At 38.5% G+C, this 20,085-nt stretch overlaps 1 protein-coding gene across 1 annotated transcript; it reads left to right on the top strand.

Moving 5' to 3' along the window:
• Positions 1-253: 253 nt before the first annotated feature.
• Positions 254-10,745, top strand: LOC122060572 (plastid division protein PDV1). Its single transcript, XM_042623708.1, has 2 exons — positions 254-848; positions 10,089-10,745. Exons 1-2 carry the CDS (start codon positions 519-521, stop codon positions 10,614-10,616), a joined length of 858 nt encoding a protein of 285 aa, XP_042479642.1. The 5' UTR covers positions 254-518; the 3' UTR covers positions 10,617-10,745.
• Positions 10,746-20,085: the final 9,340 nt, after the last annotated feature.

The following is a 20,085-nucleotide window of genomic DNA, read 5'->3' as shown; positions in this document are numbered from 1 at the left end:
ATTTCAAGAATGATTACCTTAGTTTTCATTTTTTTTTGTATTTAAAATAAAATGAAAATGATGGAACGACCAAACCTTGTTCTATCATTTTGCGTTTTTAGAGTTTGTTTCATTTTATTAAAAGAAAACAAACGAAAAAATACCAAGTTGACATCAAACATTTTATTACATTTTTTTTGTTTCTATAAAACAGAAAAACATCAGAATAATTTTTTTTAGATGATTATCAAACGCAGCCTTACAATCGTGCGTACAGTCCTTTTTTGGTTCTTCTGGGTAGAAACCAGAAACATTCTTTTCTTTCGTGCGGGGCAACCTCCACAATTTGGAGCTGGAAAAGATTGGGGAAGACCACATAGGGGCAACCCCAAACTCAAAACTTTGATTCCCTAAACGGTCTCGTGATTCTCGCCCTCTTCAGCCTCCGTTAGCTCTGCAATTCCGAAATCAGAGGAAAGCAGTGATCCCTAACCCTAAATCCTAATCCTAACTCTACAGTTGCGCTATTTTTCCTGCTCATGCAATGGAAAATGGAGCTCGAAGAGTTCGAAGCGGTTCTGGAGAAGATTTGGGACCTGCACGACAAGCTTAGTGATGCCATCCACTTTATCTCGAGATCGCATTTCCTTAACTCCATTGATGCTCAGAAGAATCCTGACGATTTTTACTTTTCTCGCGACTACGACAAGAAGCAGCCTCGTTCCGATGGAGATGATGAACGAAACAGCGGATATGTTTTCGTGAAAGACTTTCGTGTTGACGACCACACAGCGCTTGCGGAGGCCAAGAGCCTTAATTCCATTAGGACTGCGCTTGAGAACCTCGAAGACCAGCTTGAGTTTTTTCATGTAAGTTTCTAGATTGACTTTGTTGGAATGGGGTCTCTCTTTGTGTTTTGGCATCTTTGGATGAAGTGCATTTCGCTTGATCAAAATTTTTTTTTTTTTTTAAACTCAACTTGAATTTTTCTGCCAACTTCCTAGATTTTGCTCGCTTATTTTTTTATACGCTGAAGAATTTTTCCCAGTTCGTTCGTGTGGTCTAGGAGCCTAAGCCTTCTTTATGTATCTGCTTGTTCCCATGATGCCTTTTTGTTTTCTCTTCCCGTGCATAAGATATTAGTGAGTTCTTAGTTTTAATTGGTATTCTGATGACTGATGGGAGACGAAAGTTGAATCTATTTATGACCATAACCCACCTACCGCCCAAATTATTTCTGCGGGAAATTTGCAAAATAAGTGAATAATTACCAGAATACCTTTTCAGAAATGGTGAAAGAGAAAAATAATGCATAGTGATTAGATTATCCTAGTTGTGAGGTACTTGAATTGGGTGCCTTTCTTGCCATGTTTCATCTGAAAATGACGTAGCTGTTTCTTGTTAGTCTAATACAGGGCTGTGCTTGGGAACCAACCATATGTTAAATGCCCTTTTTGTTGCTAGAGTTTTTTGAATGCATAATTTCATCAGCTAACAACCTAACATTGAGTCATCGGAGGGCTAGATATAAATTAACTTGTGGAATCATAATAAAAAAAGGGGCAGTTGTCCATGTAACAATGGAAGGTGATGTTTTCAAAAATCACAAGACAAATCTGAGCCATCTATTTTTATTTTTATATTTATAATTTTTGAAATCTAGACCGTTTGTTCCCAATCAGAGTTGAGAGAGGGCACAATAATGTTTAGAGTGCTGGTACACATGCATGGGCATACACGGGATGTGTGCAAAACTATAAAATATTATATTCTTGCCTCAAGGGAAATAGTGTATATTCTCAATTTCATTGAGTCTTCTTCAGACATCAACTCTTAAATCAAGAAGCAAGCTCTGGAAGAGAATCCTTTTGGACCGTTCAGAATTATCCAAATGTCATAGATATTCACTTGATGCTCATTTCAAAGGTTCTACCTCAGCTAGTATCCTTTAGTTAGTGGTAAATGAAAGATGTAGAGATTATACAAGATTGGTGTGGATAATGGTACATAAGAAGTGTGGGCTTTGAGTGTGCAAAGGTGAAGGAATCGGTGGATCAGGGGCCTTTAACAGTCTGAAGATTCAAAATATGTTTTCCGGAATAGACTCTATTTGTTGGTTCAGAGGACTGGAAAAAAAAGGGGGGGGGGGCAGGGTCCAGGGTGAGGCAGTTCCCTGTGTGAAGTTCTTAATTTGCTGGGGGTATATGTGATGCATATTGATCCTGAATTTTTATGTATAAGCTTAATTTTAGTTTATTACGTTTGTCTTCCGAAAATCCAAATTTTTAGTTTTTTTTCAGAATGTAGTAAATAGCTTCAAGGTGCACCATTGTGTCTTGTAAGCTTAATCTATTTTTTGCCAACTTTGAAAACAATCCGTCTTTGTGTAGGATACATGGTTAGTTTCTTACATAGAATTACTTAAAGAGCCTTCTCCTTTACAATTATTTTATTTTGAAATTTATTGAATGGAATTCACCTTTTTTTTTTTTTTTTTTTTTTTTTTGGAAATTGGAAGCATGAAACCCTGCAAAAGGCTTGGGAATTTCTCCCTTTTTTGGGGGGGGAGGGGGGTGGAATTGAAAGCATTAGACCCTGCAAAAGGCTTGGTAATTTCTCTAGTTTTGTCTCTATTCTATTCTTTGCCATTCTATCTTTTTACTAATCCATGTCTCTTAATCCTTTGTTGTAATCCATGGTTACAAGTAGGGGTGGGCATCAAGCAGGACAGGCTGGAAGGGTGGCTCAAGCCCGTTCTGAGGTCTAGCCTCAATTTTGAGCAACCCCAAGACCAACCCAATCGAAATTATTTAAGCCTGCAGTTGACCTTTAGGGTTGGGTCAGGGCAGGAAGGCTTTCCAAATGTAATGAACACATTGTGGACTGTGGCTACCAAAGGAATTAATCTAAGTCCATGCTTTTTAAGCCCAAGTCCAACTTGACTCTCTCTCTCTCTCTCTCTCTCGTATTGTCAAAGGTTGGGCTTGGAAATATTTAGATAACTCCACTCACAAGGCTCAACTGTTGCCTAAGCTGGATTGGGGTCCATTGAGGCCGATCCCAAATGAATGTACGTTGCAATTTCCATTCGATTCACAAGATTGGGTGGATTCATAGTGGATTATCCAATTCTATATGCAATTAAGCAATACCACCCTAGTCCACGAATTAGTATCAAACGGGAATGTGATGCAGGAGTATTTTCATGGCTGGAGTGGCATGACCCGATTTGAAAACCCATATTGAGAATAACTAGGTTCAAACCTGGATTTTGGTCCACAAGGAGTACGTGAGGGATTTTTTATTTGTTTGGATTATTCTTATAATCCTCATTCCCATCTTATTTTATATTATGGAGTTAGATGTGTAGGAGAGTTTGTTTTCCATTTTCCTTCTTGAAGTCGATTTAAGTTTAAGAAGTCAATATATGCTCATAAGTGTAACCACCAGATTATTGAAATGAATATTGAAGATGGTTTCACTTGAGTACTTTCCCTGCGTGGCCTGATATCCAGAGCTTCTGGGTTCCTTTTCTCTACTCTGATCATTTCTTTCTTAGGTTAGATTTCTCTTCCTTCTTCCTTTTTTTAATTCTACTATTTATCTTACATTCACTTCTGTCCTTTTTCCTCTTCCTAGGTTTCACTTGAGTATTCGCCCTTATTGGCTGGGTTTATTTATTTAGATTTATCTTGTAATCTTTATTCCTTTTATTTTATTGTATTTTACTTTGAGTAGATTACGTAGGAGGTAGAGTTCAATTCAATTTTAGTCTTAGCATTAGGGAGTCTTTCTTTCCTTTTGTCTTGTTTTCCTCATATGTGCAAGCATTTACCCATCGACAGAGAAATGGAATGAAGGATATTGAGTTTCATTTATTATTGATGTAGCGTGATTGCTGGCTGAGAGGTTTTCTTTTTCTTCATCTTTCTTATTGATCCATTCCTTTGCCTCCTACAGGGGAGTTCATTTCTCCTTCCTTTATATTTTTTGTTAGCTTTATTCTGTTGCTCATTTACTCTGGTTATTTTGGGTGCCCTGTTCCAGCGGTGCCTACTAGTCTCTCTTTGTTGAGTTTGATCTCTCTTCCATCTTCCTTTCAACCTGATTTTAGGGGTTGAAGGAAGCCCTCCTCTGGGCAACCAAACCCCTGGAGTTTCAGCTCCTAACACCTTTCCGATCTTGAGAACCAGGCCTGCAACTACGTGGTCTTTGAATCTGCCTTCCAGTTTTAGTTTCAGTCATTTGATATCAATCTTTTGATTGCCTTCTGGATTTCTGTAGAGTGCAATCAAGAGGTCTTCCCCTCACCAACTTTCTCTTAAGATCTTGAAACCAGTAGAGGACCATATAGACTACTTCATGCGCTACTTCAACATCTCCTGCCAATGGGTAGGTTTGGAACCCTGCTTTTTCCTTTCGGAAAACGTGAATTCGTTAGGTGGATCATCCCTCCCTGGTCGCAAGTACAAAGGAGCTCTCTCCTTCGAAAGAACCTGCTCTTCTGCCTCATTTTGCTGGTTGGGTGGTTGAAGACTACCCCCTTCCTCTTATGATATATCATATTGTAGTGTTAAGTTCCTTATTTTCCGTTTCCTTTTGTCTTTATCCACTTTTATCCTTATTTTTGTGTTGCTTCCAACATTACACCTGATCTATAAAGCATAAACTCCTTTATGTCTTTTTCTCTTTTACCTACCGAGTAACCACTTGAGAAATCTGGTTAATTACTAGATTGCCACTGCCATTACACATTGATCTGCTTGGCACTCGGGTGGGTCCATAGCAATCTCAAACGGGGTTCAAAAACCTGTGATTGCATTGTTCAGTATCAGAGCCGAATATCTTCTCCATATCCTAACAATGGTTGTCAATAGTGAGGTTCTCCAACAGCTTGACTCCTTTAAAGACAAAACAAGGTTTGATCTTACCAACCTCATAGATCTTGTTGATACCCTCAGCATAGTTGTCGGTTCCCTCTTGACTATGATGGGATTCATGCAAGCTTCTATTGGCCTATTGGTATCTTCAGATGAAGGAAAGAGTCCCATTCAATCTAAATATTCTTTCAACTCTGTCCCACAATGCCTGTCTCATGTTATACCACTGCCATCACATTATACACCACGACAAGTACCACATTATACACAACCACCACCACCTTCACTGTATGGGGCTGGCCGACCTTACACCACCACCATCACTATATGGGGCTGGCCGACTTTCATTGTATGGGGCTGTCTCATGTTATAGCACTGCCATCACATTATACACCACCACCACTACCACATTATACACAACCACCACCACCTTCATTGTATGGGACTATGATGGGATTTGTGCAAGCTTTTATTGGCCTATCGGTATTTTCAGATAAAGGAAGAGTCCCACTCAATCTAAAGATTCTTTCAACTCCGTCCCACAAGCCTGTCTCATGTTATACCACTGCCATCACATTATACACCACTACCACATTATACACAACCACCGCCACCTTCACTGTATGGGGCTGGCCAACCTTTTGATGATGTTCCCTATAGAGTTGAAATAGGAGCAATCAGATGTCCTTTATTTCTACGGGGACAATAATCTAGAACAATACTTGGACTAAGTTCACAGCTTGTAGACATTCTTTCGATGGTACAGATTGAATGAGGTTAGGAAAAATTTATTTGTTGAAGCCAAACTAAAGGGTATGGCTCGAGTCTGGTGGATCAAGTACTCGCAACAATATTGGACTCGAGACACCAATATGGTAAACATTTGGGTTGAAATGCGAGAGGCCAAGAATTGACGATTTTTGCCAACTGACTATAAGAAGTGCATGCACCTCAAGTTCGCACAGCTGAGACAAAACATTATAACTATTGAGGAGTATTTTATTACTTGGCCACTTGATCTGATTTTGAGTGGAAAGAGGAGGTATTGGTAACCTCGGTTTCACAATGGTTTGCATTCCTAGATCAGGCTGCAGTAGTGTCCAATCTATACGATAGAGGAGGTTGTACAGGTGGAATATCAGGTAGAAAATCTGAAGCAGCCATACACTCAAAAGACTTTTACAAAGACTTTCTTTAAGGGTGATAGTTCCAGTCAACAACAATTTTCTCCTTAGGGGAAGGTCATTTATCAAGCCAGAGGTTGGTGGTTCATTTATGGCATCTAAACCAAACCGCTCTTACTCTCCACCTGGTCAAAAGCAATAGAATCGCGATCCTCGAGAGAGTTTGTTGGGGGCAGAGTGTGAGCTTGATGAAAGAAATGACACCGATAGTGATGGGGAGAAACAACCTTGCTGTGTTCTTCATCCAGTTTTGATCACTCACAATAGAATCTCGATTCTCGAGACAGTTTGTTGGGTGCAGAGTGTGAGCTTGATGAAAGAAATGACACTGATAGTGATGGGGAGAAACAACCTTGTTGTGTTCTTCATCCAATTTTGATCACTCACAAGGTTTCCAATGAGAAAGATGGGTGCCGCAACAATATTTTCCAGACCTGAGTAAAGTGCAACGGCTCATCATGTAGCATGGTGATTGATGGAGGCAGTTCTGCGCTAATGTCGTTCACAAGTTGGGACTAAGGACAATACCACATTCAACTCCCTAGAGTTGCATGGTTGAACACGACCAATCTCAAGATTTCTGATAAGCGTTTGCTCACATACTCTGTTGTTAGGTTTGTGGATATGGTGCAACGTGATGCCTCTGAAGGTGTGCCATATTATTCCTAGATGGCCATAGCTATTTGATAAAAAGGCGCAACATTGTGGGTGTGCAAATACCTACTCTTTCAAGTGCTGTGGCAAAGAAATGAAATTTCTTCCCGACAAGGACTTGTGCCAAAATTAAGCTCAAGAAGGTAGCATGACCGTTCCTCCTCCAGTGAACTAACTCAGATAACATCCTTGGTCCTTACTGAGTAATTTACAAAGGGGGAGAGTTGATGCAATTGTGCCAGCGTGACTGGACCAATACGCATACTGTGGAAACCCAAGCCCAATCGGAATTGATCCAACCCCATTTTTTGGTCTAACAAAGGTTGGTAGGGTTTATTTATCCATTTGGCGTTATGTTGTAATCTTTGTTCCTTTTATTGTATTGTATTTTACTTTGAGTAGATCACATAGGAAGTATAGAGTTCAATTCAATTTTAGTCTTCATATTAGAATAGGAGTCTTTGTTGCCTTTTGTCTCTTTTTCTTTATATGTGCAAACATGTACCCATCGATGGAGAGAATGGAATGAAGGATATTAGTCTTTATTTTTTTATTTATTTTTATTTTTTATTGTTGGTGTAGCGTGATTGCTGACCAAGAGTTTTTTTTTTTTTTTTTCCTTCCCCTTTCTTATTGATCCATTCCTTTACCTCCTACCGGTGAGTTCTCTCCTTTTATCTTTATTCTCCCTTTACATCTTTGTTTACTATTGCTCATTTACTCTAGTTACTTGGGCTGCATTGTTTCAGTGGTACCTAACAGTCCCTCTTTTTTGAGTTTGACTTCTCTCTCTCTTCCTATCAACCTGATTTTAGGGTCGAAGGAAGTCCTACTCTGGGCGACCAAACCCTTGGAGTTTCAGCCCCTAACCTGTTTCCAATCTTGAGAACCAGGCCTTCAACCAGGTGGTCATTGAATCTGTCTTCCAGTTGTAGTTTCAGGCCTTCGATATCAATCTTTTGATTGTCGTTTGGATTTCTATTGGAGGGCAATCAAGAGGTCTTCCTCTCATTGAGCAGCCCTTAAAATCTTGGAACCAACGTAGGATCCATGAAGGAGTTCTCTCCTTTGAAAGAACCCGCTCTTCTGTATCCCTTTGTTGGTTGGGAGGTTGAAGACATCCCCTTCCTTTTACAATATATAATATTGTAGTGTTAAGTTCCTTATTTTCCCTTTCCTTCTGTCTTTATTCACCATCATTATTTTTATGTTGCTTCCAAGATTATATCTGATCTATAAATCATAAACCCCTTTATGTCCTTCTCTTTTACATACCTCGTTACCAGTTAAGAAATATGGTTAATTACCAGATTGCTACTATCATTGCACATTGACCTACTTAAGCACACGGATGGGCCCATGGCAGATCCCAAACTGGGTTTTCGAACCCGGGATTGCATTACCTAGTCTTCCTCCTGCTGCCCCTTGATTGGCTCTCCCTCTCGCTTCCCCTACCCCCTACCCCCTGCAACTCCCAACTCTGCCCCCTTCCCTGCCTGCCTCCCACTGCTTCTGGCCTCCCCTGCAAACCTTCAACTCCGCCCTCTGCCCGGCCCAACCCCCCCACTGCTTTTGGCCTCCTTTGGCGTGTCCTAGGTTTCTGCATGTCCTAGGAATCTACATGAGATGAGCAAACCAAAGCATGGAAGACAGTGGTGGATGCCACTGGCGCCAATGGCAACCTCATCTTTTGTCATCTCTGGCACCCAGAGATGGTGGCACACTATCGTAGCCACCTTGAATGCCTTGGAAAGTTGAGGTTGGTACCCAATTGGGTGGGACCTCTTTACTCTGAAAACTGCTGATAGAGAGGAACAGAGCGTGGATTTCTTCATTGTTGATTTGTTCCCCAAGGTCCAATAGCCTCTCTGGCCATGCCCAACGAGTCTTTGTTAACCCAGGTTCTTTTGAAGTCTCTGTGACTTGACTCCTCTGAGCTTCCAAAATCTCGGTTTTCAAATGGCATGGAGAATACAACTCTGGCCCCCCTCCTCGTCCTCTCTCTCCTTCTCCGGACTTTGGCTCGCTTCCTCTCCCACTTTGGCTCTAGTTCTGGTGCATGTTCCCCTTCCCCTCCAGCTCCCCCCTCCCTCGGTCTTCCGTAATGTTCTGTTCCTTAAAATTTAAAAAAAAAAACAAAAAAATTTGTGAGAAACTGCCATGTGGACAGCATGCACTGGAGTGAATCGGGTTGGATCTTCCGATTCTGATCTTGATTACTTGGCCGATCTACTGCATTGCTCCAGAAGTGGTACCGATCCAAATTGGCCGATTCCCCATCAGAATCCGATTCTTCAACCCTGATTACATCCTATATCTATTCCATTGTCAAATCCTATGGTATGTCATGGAAGACTCTAGTCTAATTTAGGTGATCCCAGACTGATCCATCATTCTGGACTGTCTGGGAATGATCTGAGTCATCTGACCTCAGATCCCAATCATTGAAACCTATTTATGTACTTGAATCCACCGTGTGTCAAAACGAACCCTAGTTTATAGAGCATAAAACTGACCATTTCCAAAGCCATCACTTTTGCTGGAAATTTCAACATCAAATTCTATATCCTGAGCATTCTAATTGGTTATCTTAACCCCTATTTCCTCTTCATTTTCAGTTGCCTCTTGCTAATTTATTTATGGACCAATAATATGTCCATAACCTGCAGCTTGTAGGGTATCCTGTGCCCATCTTGTAGGTTGTTTTTTAAGACAGACTCCATTTTCCATCAATTTCGTGTCAGAAACCTCAATGCAGCAAGTATTTATTATTTCCGAAACCCCGGGGGTGTTCCCAAGTTCTTCCCTCCCCCCTGCCAGCCCGCCCGCCCCCACCAACTGTATTGATCTTATAATCCTGGAGAGTTTCATTTCACCATATTCTTTGTTTTGATTTTGTAGTGATTTTTTGATGAACACATGATAATACGTGGGTGATAAATTTTCATGCAACTCTTTGCCTGTTTCTGGTACATCTTTTAGAAGGTTGCTTGTATTTCTTAGTAACCTTTTTTTTTTTTTTTTTTTTTTTTTTTTGGGGGGGGGGGTGGCGAAGAGGTTGGGAGTGGTTTAATTCAGCTTCTTGATTTCATTATGAATTATAATTATTCAGTTTTTTGTGATTCTCAATAGCAGAAAAGGATTTGAATTTTCTAGTTGTGTGGTGCTACACGCTTACACGGTATGATGCTCGATAATATTTTCTTCTGGTTCTACTTGTTAGTATTGGGATAGAAATAGCAGAGATTTGTAGTTTACTAGTTTTGTTTTGTTCATATTGTGATTCCCAAGATGCATGCCATTTGTGCCCTGATGAAATTCCGAGTTGAGCCATCACTTAGACATACTGGTTGTTGATTTAGTGCGAAAATTGATGGTGGCTATTCTGCAGACTATACAATCACAGCAGCAAACTGAAAGAGATGCTGCAATTGCACGTTTGGAGCAAAGTCGAATTGTCCTTGCAATGAGACTGGCTGATCACCAAGGTAAAAAATACGAAGTCATTGAAGAAGCTATGGCTTTTGTTGGAGATGTAAAAAATGAAGGCCACTTTGTCTCCCCAGAACATTTATATGTATCACCTAGAAGCCAATCCGATGAAAACTCAGGAGACCATGAAGGGAAAAAGTCAAATATTGTGATGCAAGTTCTGGCATCAGGTTTTACCTTTGCTAGGAAATCTCTTAAACTGGAGAAGATGGGTGGTTTATTGGGAAATGCTGCTTTATTCACTGTTAGCATGCTCGCATTACTACATCTCAACCAAGTAGCCTTCAAGAAAAATTTTATGGTGGATGTTTCAGAGATGCAGGAGAATTCCTTTTCTATGAAAGGAAGAGAGAACTTTTCTCAGTTGGAGGGTTTGTCACCTAGGAGTCGTGTGAAGCATTTGGATGTGATGGCAGCTAGGGGTTAGGCCTGATTTTTTGGGAGCTATACAGGTTCTTGATGTTATGGCCTTGTTTGAGCAATCTTTTGTAATGAACAAATATCCACCTTGTAATTTTTCTACCACGGAAATCCCAAATTTGTAATTCCCTTTTCATTTCTTTGCTCATACTTCCTATAACTAACCCATAAAAGCTTGAAGTTGGTTCACTAACTTTGCTGAGTGAATTAGAATGATCCTTCCCAAAAAGAACTTTATAAGGGTTATCCAATTGCTCTCAGGTTTCATGACCCAGAATCTCAGATTTACTGTTTTTTATTTATATGTGAATTATAGGTTAGAGTCTAATAATACTGTATTAAGGGGCATGTTTGGTCCAACGGTAAGGAACGGATGTTGCGACCTGATGGTCAAGTGGTCAAAACAGGCCGCTTGACATTCTCGGGGTAAGGTTGCGTAGTTCTCACCCCCGGGGAACCTCACACATGCGAGAGCCTCGTGCAATGGATACGCCCTTAGTCTAATAATGTTGTATCTAGACTTAATCAAGTTGTGTTATATACTTGAGGAACATTTATGAGTTGGTGACAATGGAAGTTGAGGAATGGGCAGATGGTCGAGCTTCAACACCCCAAGAAGAGAGAAATGGTTGGTTATTTCACTCAACTAGTAACCATGGCAGACCTCTAATGGTAATCTCTCAGTTTATATATATTACCCTACACAGTCTCATCTGATCCAGTTAGCAAGGATTGAGGTTTAGGTTTCGGACCTGGTTTCTATCATGCCAGGAGCATCCGGTGGCTGAGAGCAGTGAGGTGCAGTGAGCATTCGGGCACACGTCCCAAAGGGCTCCCAGCCACCCGATGCCCATTACACCGGTGCAATGGCTGTAGACGATTTTCATGCCAACATGGATGGGCTTTTTACTTTAAGGGGGGTTCGGGCGATAATTTTACATGCTCCTATGTACATACGTGGGCCCACACGACCAGAGAGTTTTCTGTTTTCCAACCGTTTAATCAATTCAAATACCTTTAACCCATTGAAACAAAAAAACCAATAAAAAAAAGCAAAAATAATCCGGCTAGAACACAGCCTTCTTATTTATTTATTTATTTATTTTTTGGGGTGTAAGCTAGAACACAGCCATTGAAGGAAAGGTCAAAAGTGGAAAACACTATAGCCACTAAACCCTGAATAGAGAAAAGGAAAAGGAGAAAGGGAAAGAATGTGAGAAAATTTGAGTGTTGGAATTTAGTATTCCACTTGTCTTTCACACTTGACAATGAATTAAAGATGACAACGTAAGCAAAAAAGTTGAAAATCAAAGCCAAGGTAAGCTAGACAGCAAGAAAAACAATCAATTGTCAACCCTTTTTTTCCCTTCCTTTCCTTCCATACATATGTGTGCATGAAGTGCTTATTTTTCATTCATTCTCTCCTTCCAGTGTGATCTGGGTTAGGATTTTTTCTTTCTTCCTATTGAACTAGCCAGGTTTGTAAATCAAATCACCTTCAACAGTTTCAGATATCCTTATTGGTTGGCCACTGAGTGGTGGAGAATGTCAACTAAAGAAGCAATGGTCAACCCACTTGGGCTGGGCTAGGCTGGTCAATTTGAAACTGGACCCACTCATGTGATGAACATAAATTGTCAAACCATAAAGTTCTAGTTTTTAAGTCCAATCAACATATGTTGATCTGACCATTCCAATTGACTGGTCCAGTGGTTTGATTTGAAATTAATTATCATAGGATGACTTGTAAGGGGGGGTCCTAAAGTAGAGCCCATAATATCATCCATCTCATATTTTTTTCTCCACCATGGGAGAAGGGTTCCCAAAAATCCTAGGTTTATTAACTTCACCACCAGTTAAGGTCAATGTCTCCCTATTTTTTGACACAAATTCCATGGGATAATTATGACTATTGGTGAAGGAATACCTCATTTATCATAGGTGAAGGAAAACTGTTTCCTATTCCCAGTCAGCCATGTCGTCTAAGTGTTGAAAAAAATGATCAGTTTTAAGAATGAAAAGGGTTTTCCTTCACTATAGGTGAAAGGAATCCCACCCATTGTTAATTTTTTTGGGAAACAAATGCTTCCTAATCGTGTGGCACTTGTGCCTAGATATAGATGGGGTGGGGGTGTGAATGATAGCCCTGACGCTCCGCTCATGTGAAATACAAAATATTTTCTCCTTATTGATGCCTTTGCACACCCCCTTATTGGTCCCTGCCTTGTCGTGGCTCTTGTCCCCATGGATTTTGATTTCGATACAATAAAAATCAATTAGAATTGGCTTGAACCCTAGAAAGATAATATGAATTGGCTGATCCCAAGTAGCTAGACATAACCCATGAGATTGTCGATCCTCTAAGAACTCATAGATGTTATTTTTTAAACAAAGATCCCCACAACATCATTCATAGGATAGGATTACTCTCCATAGAGCCTAGGGACCATAGAGTGATCTTAGGACCGGGGTGACCTGGGGTGTTTAAATCTTTCCAACCCTAGGATCACTCTTTGATCTATGGACTCTATGGAGAGGAGCCGGATCCTCACAGGATAGTGGCCAATAGAGCTCACATCGGATTCAGATCCTCTCTGGCGGCTGGGTGTCCCTCTCTCTCCACCCTCTCATTGGTCCAATTTCCCAGTTGGACGTGGTGAAAAACCTCTACTACTGTTTTTTTTTTTTCAAGAGAACTGAGAGAGGGTTGAAGTTCACATCACCCCACCCCCAACCTCCCCTCGCCCTCCCCCTCCACCTTCCATCCCATCCTCCACTCCCTCCCTCCCAATGGCCTCACCACCGTTTCGGGGGGCCGAAAGTAATCGCTCTGTGTCACGGTCACCGGTTCGGGTCCCACCATTAAAGCACGTGGAATATCATAGCCCTATAGGATCTTGGTCTACTCAATGGCCCAGGGTCGACCTCCTGCGGGCCCTGGACCGGCGGCGGTTGCACCTACTACTCACTTTAGATTCTTCTTTCAATTTAATAATTCTAAAATAAAACTTGACCATTGAAAGAAACGACAAAGCCAACGGTCCGAATAATCTGACCATTGGTCGGATTAAATAATATTTTGGGTGGACCGGACCAAGAGAGAGAAAGAGAAAGAGAAAAGTAGAATAAGAGGAGGACTGGATTAGGCGCCCAACACATTTCACACACGGACACAACCCATAGGGCCCATAAGCATTTCACGTGACTCGCTCTCACTCAAACAGCATTTTACAGATCTTCACTATCTCATTCTCTCACCTGATGAGATTTTTATGTCTCCTCTTTGGAGAAAGGTCGTTTGGTGATTGGGTCCCATGTGGGTTGTGGCCCATGGAACATGGGCATGGGTCCTACCTCTCTCTCATCCTTCCACTTAGTGTTCACAAACCTTGATGGGTTCCCACTCTCATTCTTCTTCCAAGTAATTGTTACCCTTAGTCCTCTGAGCAAACATCTTTTGTAGTGAGTGCAGTGATGCAGTGAGCATCAGATGGTTGAAAGCAGCTCAGAGTGCATGTCCGGATGTTCTCAGCCATCCGATGCTCACTGCATCGATCACTATAGAGAATAATCACTCTGATGCTCCATGCAAGTTGATGTGGCCTACATTTCCATATAAGGTTATGAATGTTTATTTCATCCTCGAGGAGGTAAGTTCTGCTATCCTCCTCCGATAAATTATCTTACACGCTAATTTTGAAGTGAAAAAACAAAAAAATTTGTTGAAGGGTCCAATCCAAAATCTTAAAGATTAAGTAAGCAGAGCTCCTTTAATATAAGAAGGCATCAAGGACCTGAAAAACCAATGTGCATCAGATTGTAGCTCTATAACTCTCAATATCTAAACACTACCTCTCACATGCAGTTTCGACATACTTGAATCTACACATAAATAAGTAATATACAGAGTATAACAAAGACACCTTGACGTGTTTTTCTTAATAAAGACGGGTATCCAAGCCTTCGACCTGACTAGTGTTATAGGTCTATACTGACCCTACAACTGCATGAACATGATCATACCATGGTTGAATGACAAAGAGAGATGGACTTTGATAATAATATCTCCACATGAATAAATATGGATTTAATTATTTGATCTAATTCCATCCGTACTCCTACTCCATACTCTGAAAGCCTTAAAAAACAAGGTGAGGATTAGACAGACAGATAGGCCGTATGCTGTTATGGGTATTAGAGTCAGTTAGGGACCATTACTACTTGCTCCTTGCCTGATGGATCTGATTTTGGTCTTTTGTTGTATTCATGAAACAAAGGTTAGGTTATAGTGTGTCGTTTCTGTGAATGCCAATGCTAGTTGCAGACCTCTAATACTAACAAATAAACTAATTAAAATCCCCCATTATTTATTTACTTTTATATATATTTATATGGGTTTTCTTTATATGTTGTCTACATGTTCCAAACTGGGATCAATTAGATTAGATAACATGACAAAGGCTTTTAAAAGCACTACCAAACGAATCTTAAAAAAAGCTGAGCTTGTCTCTTGGTGTAACACTCAATTTGTGCAAGCTGGTTTGGAGAGAGAGAGAGAGAGAGAGAGAGAGAGAGAGAGAGAGAGAGAGGTTAAAAGTTAATTTGTTTTTTTAGGTTAAAAGTTTAAAACCATGGATGCTTGTGTTATTCTAAGTGCATTTTATCGAGTGGAACTGATATTCAAAAGAGGAGAGAAAAGTAGTGTTAAGAGGCCTAGCTTGCACAAGCTGAGGATAAATTTCCTTTTAACCACGGTGAAGACATAATATCTTAAGCCACGACATTTGACCTTTTGACTGGATTAGGGAAGAGTGTTTCAGATTTTGAACAATAGGGGGATAGTTAATGATGGAACTCATTTGTCCTAGAGTTCAATCATAGGATGTACCAATTGTTGAGGATGAGGAATATCAAATCAAAATTTGACCTTTAGGTATGTCTATTCGCATGTGTTAGGCTATTTACTAATCAAACAACAAAGAGAGATTTGGGTTAGCTTGAGACATACAAGAGAAAATCTTCTAATAAAATGCGGCATTTGTATTCGTCACTACCGGATGGAAAAAGCTTATTCAATAGTGGAATTCTAATGGAGAAAAAATAATTTCTTCATCTCTCTGTAATCTTCACTCAATTATATATGAATTCTCAATTCATAAGAGTGATTAGGGTTTCTCATAACCTTTTTATTTATAACGGAGCATCTTAGTTGCGATAAGGCTAAGTGATGTTGATCCAAAAGGGTGATCTCAAAAATTGTCTATTATCATAGTGAAGGACAATCCATGCAAGATGTAATTATTTAACCCTCAAATGATAGAAACTTTCATTACGCTTAAGTTCTTCCACTTAACGACATCATATAAAGGACTTTCAAGTATGAAAATGGATGCCATTAAAAACCCTAATCTGTCAAATGACTAATATCAGATAGTCTTAACCAATGATTGGATATAAAATATTTTAAAATCACTTATTAAATAATTTATAGCACTACCACCAGTATTGGAATTTCCATCCAATCACAGTCAGACAATTCTTTCAAGATTTTTTTCCCTTTTGAGAGATGGATACATTGTTAAATATCTCTTTCATATATAGTGGAACATTATACATGAAGTGCACTGATTTATAGCCCATGTAAACATAAAACCGTTGATACAACACAGACACATAATGTGCAATTGCAATGGTAATGACCTCTCAGGTATGTGGACAAAGAACTACAAAAAAAATTTGTTGATTAACTAACCAATGGTATCCCATACAAGAATCTTGAATGATCACATTTACACACATGCCATATCAATGCTCGCACTTATATTCTGCAATCACATCGTTAGAATATAAAACGTATGAGTAGTAAGAGTAAAACACTTAATTTTTTCTCTGACTGTTAATACTCTAAGGTCATACATAAAGTAATCATTGCACATAAAATATCGACACAAATTAATAGAACCAATAGTTATTGAAATGGATTTGATGAAGACATACATATATAAACATATATATCCAACACACATCATGGTGGTTGAAGTCCTAGGCAGCAAAAAACTTTATCGTAATGTGTTCGCAACAAAGATATGAAGCCATTCAACTTGTAACCCATGAATGTTAATGTGTAAAATGTGATGATTTGCTATTAAACCATTCTTATGGGTCATTCCGTAATAGCACATTCAGAATAAGCGATCACTCTCCTCCACATAAACCTTGGTATCGTTCTCTCTTCTTCTTTCTTTCTTCTTTTTTTCCAATATTTCTCTTCTTCACTGATCTCCATATTTTAACACAACCAACGATAAAATTCCTTAGACTAGAAAGAGAGAAAAATAAATAAATAAATATTTCCACAATCAAACTTTTCATCGAACAAAAACACATCAGATTTAAAAAATATATATATATATATATAGTTTTTTTCCCTTATCCTTATTGTTTCACCAATAAAGTATCGGTACCAGGAAAATGCAAAACTTAAATACAAGCGATTCAATACCGATACTTAGAACCATGATCCAGTCCAATTCAAATCAATTAAAACACAGACTGATTCAGATCCGGACCCGAATCCGTATTTATGAAACAAATGGAATATATGGAAAATCCTGTCACAGGGTTGGGTTGGGTTGATATTGACGTGAATAGACCAATCATTCGTCAGTCGTCACGGATTGGATATGTCTTAAAACTGTTAGAAGTACAAACTGCCTCAGTGGCAATCACAGATACTAACAAAGAAGATGACAGTCTCACTGTGTCACAGACTCACAGGCTACGCCGCTACACACCATCAATCCCAGAATTTATTCGGTTTTCGGCTCTGCTAATGTAACGGATTTAGGACCACATGTTTAACTAATACTTATTTTTTTGTTCCACATGTGCCACTCTAAATGCGTGGATGATATTTTGGTATGCATCAATGGTTCTAAGTATTGGTATTGGATTTGAATGGATTTAACAATTGCTGGATTTTGATACTTAATCGATGTTATATTAATTGAATGATATGGATTAAGGGTAAAAAGTTTAAAATTTTATTTTTTAAAGTAAAATAGGAGCACTTCTATTTGATACGAATGATACTCATTTCGATAGTGTGCTCTAAAACCATGTATGCATCAAACCTTACGAATGGCTAGGGTTTTGGATTTAGGGTTTATCAACAATGTCATTTGCAAGTTGCAACCATCTAGTTATTTGAAATATTTCGCAAATAATTTTAGTGAATTTCATGTTTCTTTTTTTAGAGAGAGTTGTGTAAAAATGAAAAAAAAAAAAATCATAAGCAAGTAGTGATTAGACATCGTAGCCTATAAACTATAGCAATAAACCAAGAAAATTAATTAAATTATGGGTTAATCCATGTGATAGAGAGTCTCGCATACATCTTGATGGCCAAATTTTAGAAAGCTTTTAAAACTTTAATTCAAAGTTTTAGTAAAATTACTAAAATGCCATAAAAAGAGATGAATATAAAATACAAAATGGCATCTTTGTAATTTTAGCTACTGTGTTTACTAATTTTTAGCTAAAATTGTATCAATGAGTCCTTATACATCTCAATCGTCAAATTTTAAGAAAGTTGTTCAAACTATAATTCAAAATTTTAATAAAATTACCGAAATGCTATTAAATGGAGTTGAATGTAAACTATAAAATAACATCTTTTACAACTTTAACAACTTCTTCTACAAATTTTAAACTGAAATTGTACCAGTGTGACGTTTACCTTATTCTCTATCACATGGACTAATTCATGTTCTGTAAATTGACAAATAGTGAAGCATTATATTTACTAGACATAGTGATCATAGATTTAGCTCTTAGGTATCAGATCAGTATCGATTTCTACTTATATGAATACGACACAATCCTAGATCATTTTATCCATACTTTTCATTGAAAAAAAAAATTTCTTACAATTTTACCCTTGTTCCGATAATCAGCCAAGTATCAATATCAGCCTCGATATCAATATGGATCAATTGCTACAATCAATACGATACGATACTTAGAACCATGAGAGTGACAATAGAAGGGGTAAAAAAAACAGAAAATAAGATATTGAGATGGTAAAGAAATCTCTACAATCATTCCCTGATGATTTTCCACATCTCCTTTTGTCGGTTTGTAATCCCTACAAAGGCCTAACACCCGTTTTGCAACTTGTGACACTATAATTGGTCCAACACCCGTGTTGCAACTTGTGACACTATAATTGATTAATGGGATTAACTCTTTAACAATTCAGTTTCCATGCTCAAGACTCACTCTACTCAGAATCATTAACTGGCGAACCTAGCTATATATGGTTATAATTATGTCTGTTTAACCAGTTAATGACAGCATTGGTACACTGACTTAGAACTTACACCATCCATTTAATTAGTTATTAAAGAATTCATAATTTACTCATTGGGCTAATAATTATATAAGTATCCTAAATATCTTCCACATGTGGCATTTTAGTTGGCATTCAAATTTTACGATTATGCTCTTAACATTGTTATGGGTGTAAATTGGTCTCATTTTGGATAATCACTTTGTTTCTTTCCTGTCATCTTTCTAATTGGTCTCAAACATGAAATCTATGATTATTTAATAATGGGTGAGAAATATCAAGAGTCAAGGAATGAAATATGGCCATGCTATTTGACATGTCAAAAACAGTGGTCTTCCAGGCTAGTGTCTGGTCAAAGTCAAAGACTCCCCAATGAACTTGTTGTAGAAATAATCATAATCGGATACAAATATCACCCCTGATATGGGTATCAACAAGACAGGGATCGGCCCATGCAACAACAATACCAACAACAAGAAGCCAACTTTATTCCAACAAAATTAGATTGGCTACATGGATCATTTCCCACCAACAAGAAGTCCTAAGCAATGCAAGTGTTTCCTCACCGCTTTCTTTAGGTTCATATTATGTTTGCCCTTAGCATTTTTAGCTTCTTCAAGATAAATTAAATCACTTATTTGTATTAGAGTATCCAAAGGCCTCCGTTAAACATGACCATATACTTCAAACAACTTTCTCGTAGCTTATCATGCATCAAAGCTACTCTCATCTCCACTACATTGAGTTCTGCATGATGTTTTTTACTATACAACATTCCATATCATACATCATAGCCACTTGTATGACTGTCCTCTAAAATTTTCTTTTTAAATTTTAAAGGAATACATTGATCACATAACAACCCAGCTCCTTGCTCCACTTCATTCATCATTTTTAATTCTTTGTGAAACACCATCCTCTATATCACATTCTTTATTTATGATTAAATCTATATATTTAAATTAATCATTTTTACGGAACATATCTCTTATCAATTATCACCATAAAATCAATCTTTGTCTACATATCCTTAAATATTTTTATCATAGGTTAATCTCTATAATGTCAATTTAATATTAATCTCCGCTTTTTATCTCAGCCACCAAAACAATATCATCATCAAAAA

Source organism: Macadamia integrifolia, chromosome 14 (genome assembly GCF_013358625.1).
Source record: "Macadamia integrifolia cultivar HAES 741 chromosome 14, SCU_Mint_v3, whole genome shotgun sequence".
NCBI lineage: Eukaryota > Viridiplantae > Streptophyta > Magnoliopsida > Proteales > Proteaceae > Macadamia > Macadamia integrifolia.
Note: the sequence above shows the minus strand (reverse complement) of the source record. Positions and strands in the feature narration are given on the sequence as shown.

Bases quoted from the DNA above. Each gene is read 5' to 3' on its own strand.
- LOC122060572 (XM_042623708.1), top strand. From the start codon at position 519: ATGCAATGGAAAATGGAGCTCGAAGAGTTCGAAGCGGTTCTGGAGAAG. The intron at 849-10,088 runs GTAAGTTTCTAG...GCTATTCTGCAG, and splicing joins ACCAGCTTGAGTTTTTTCAT to ACTATACAATCACAGCAGCA.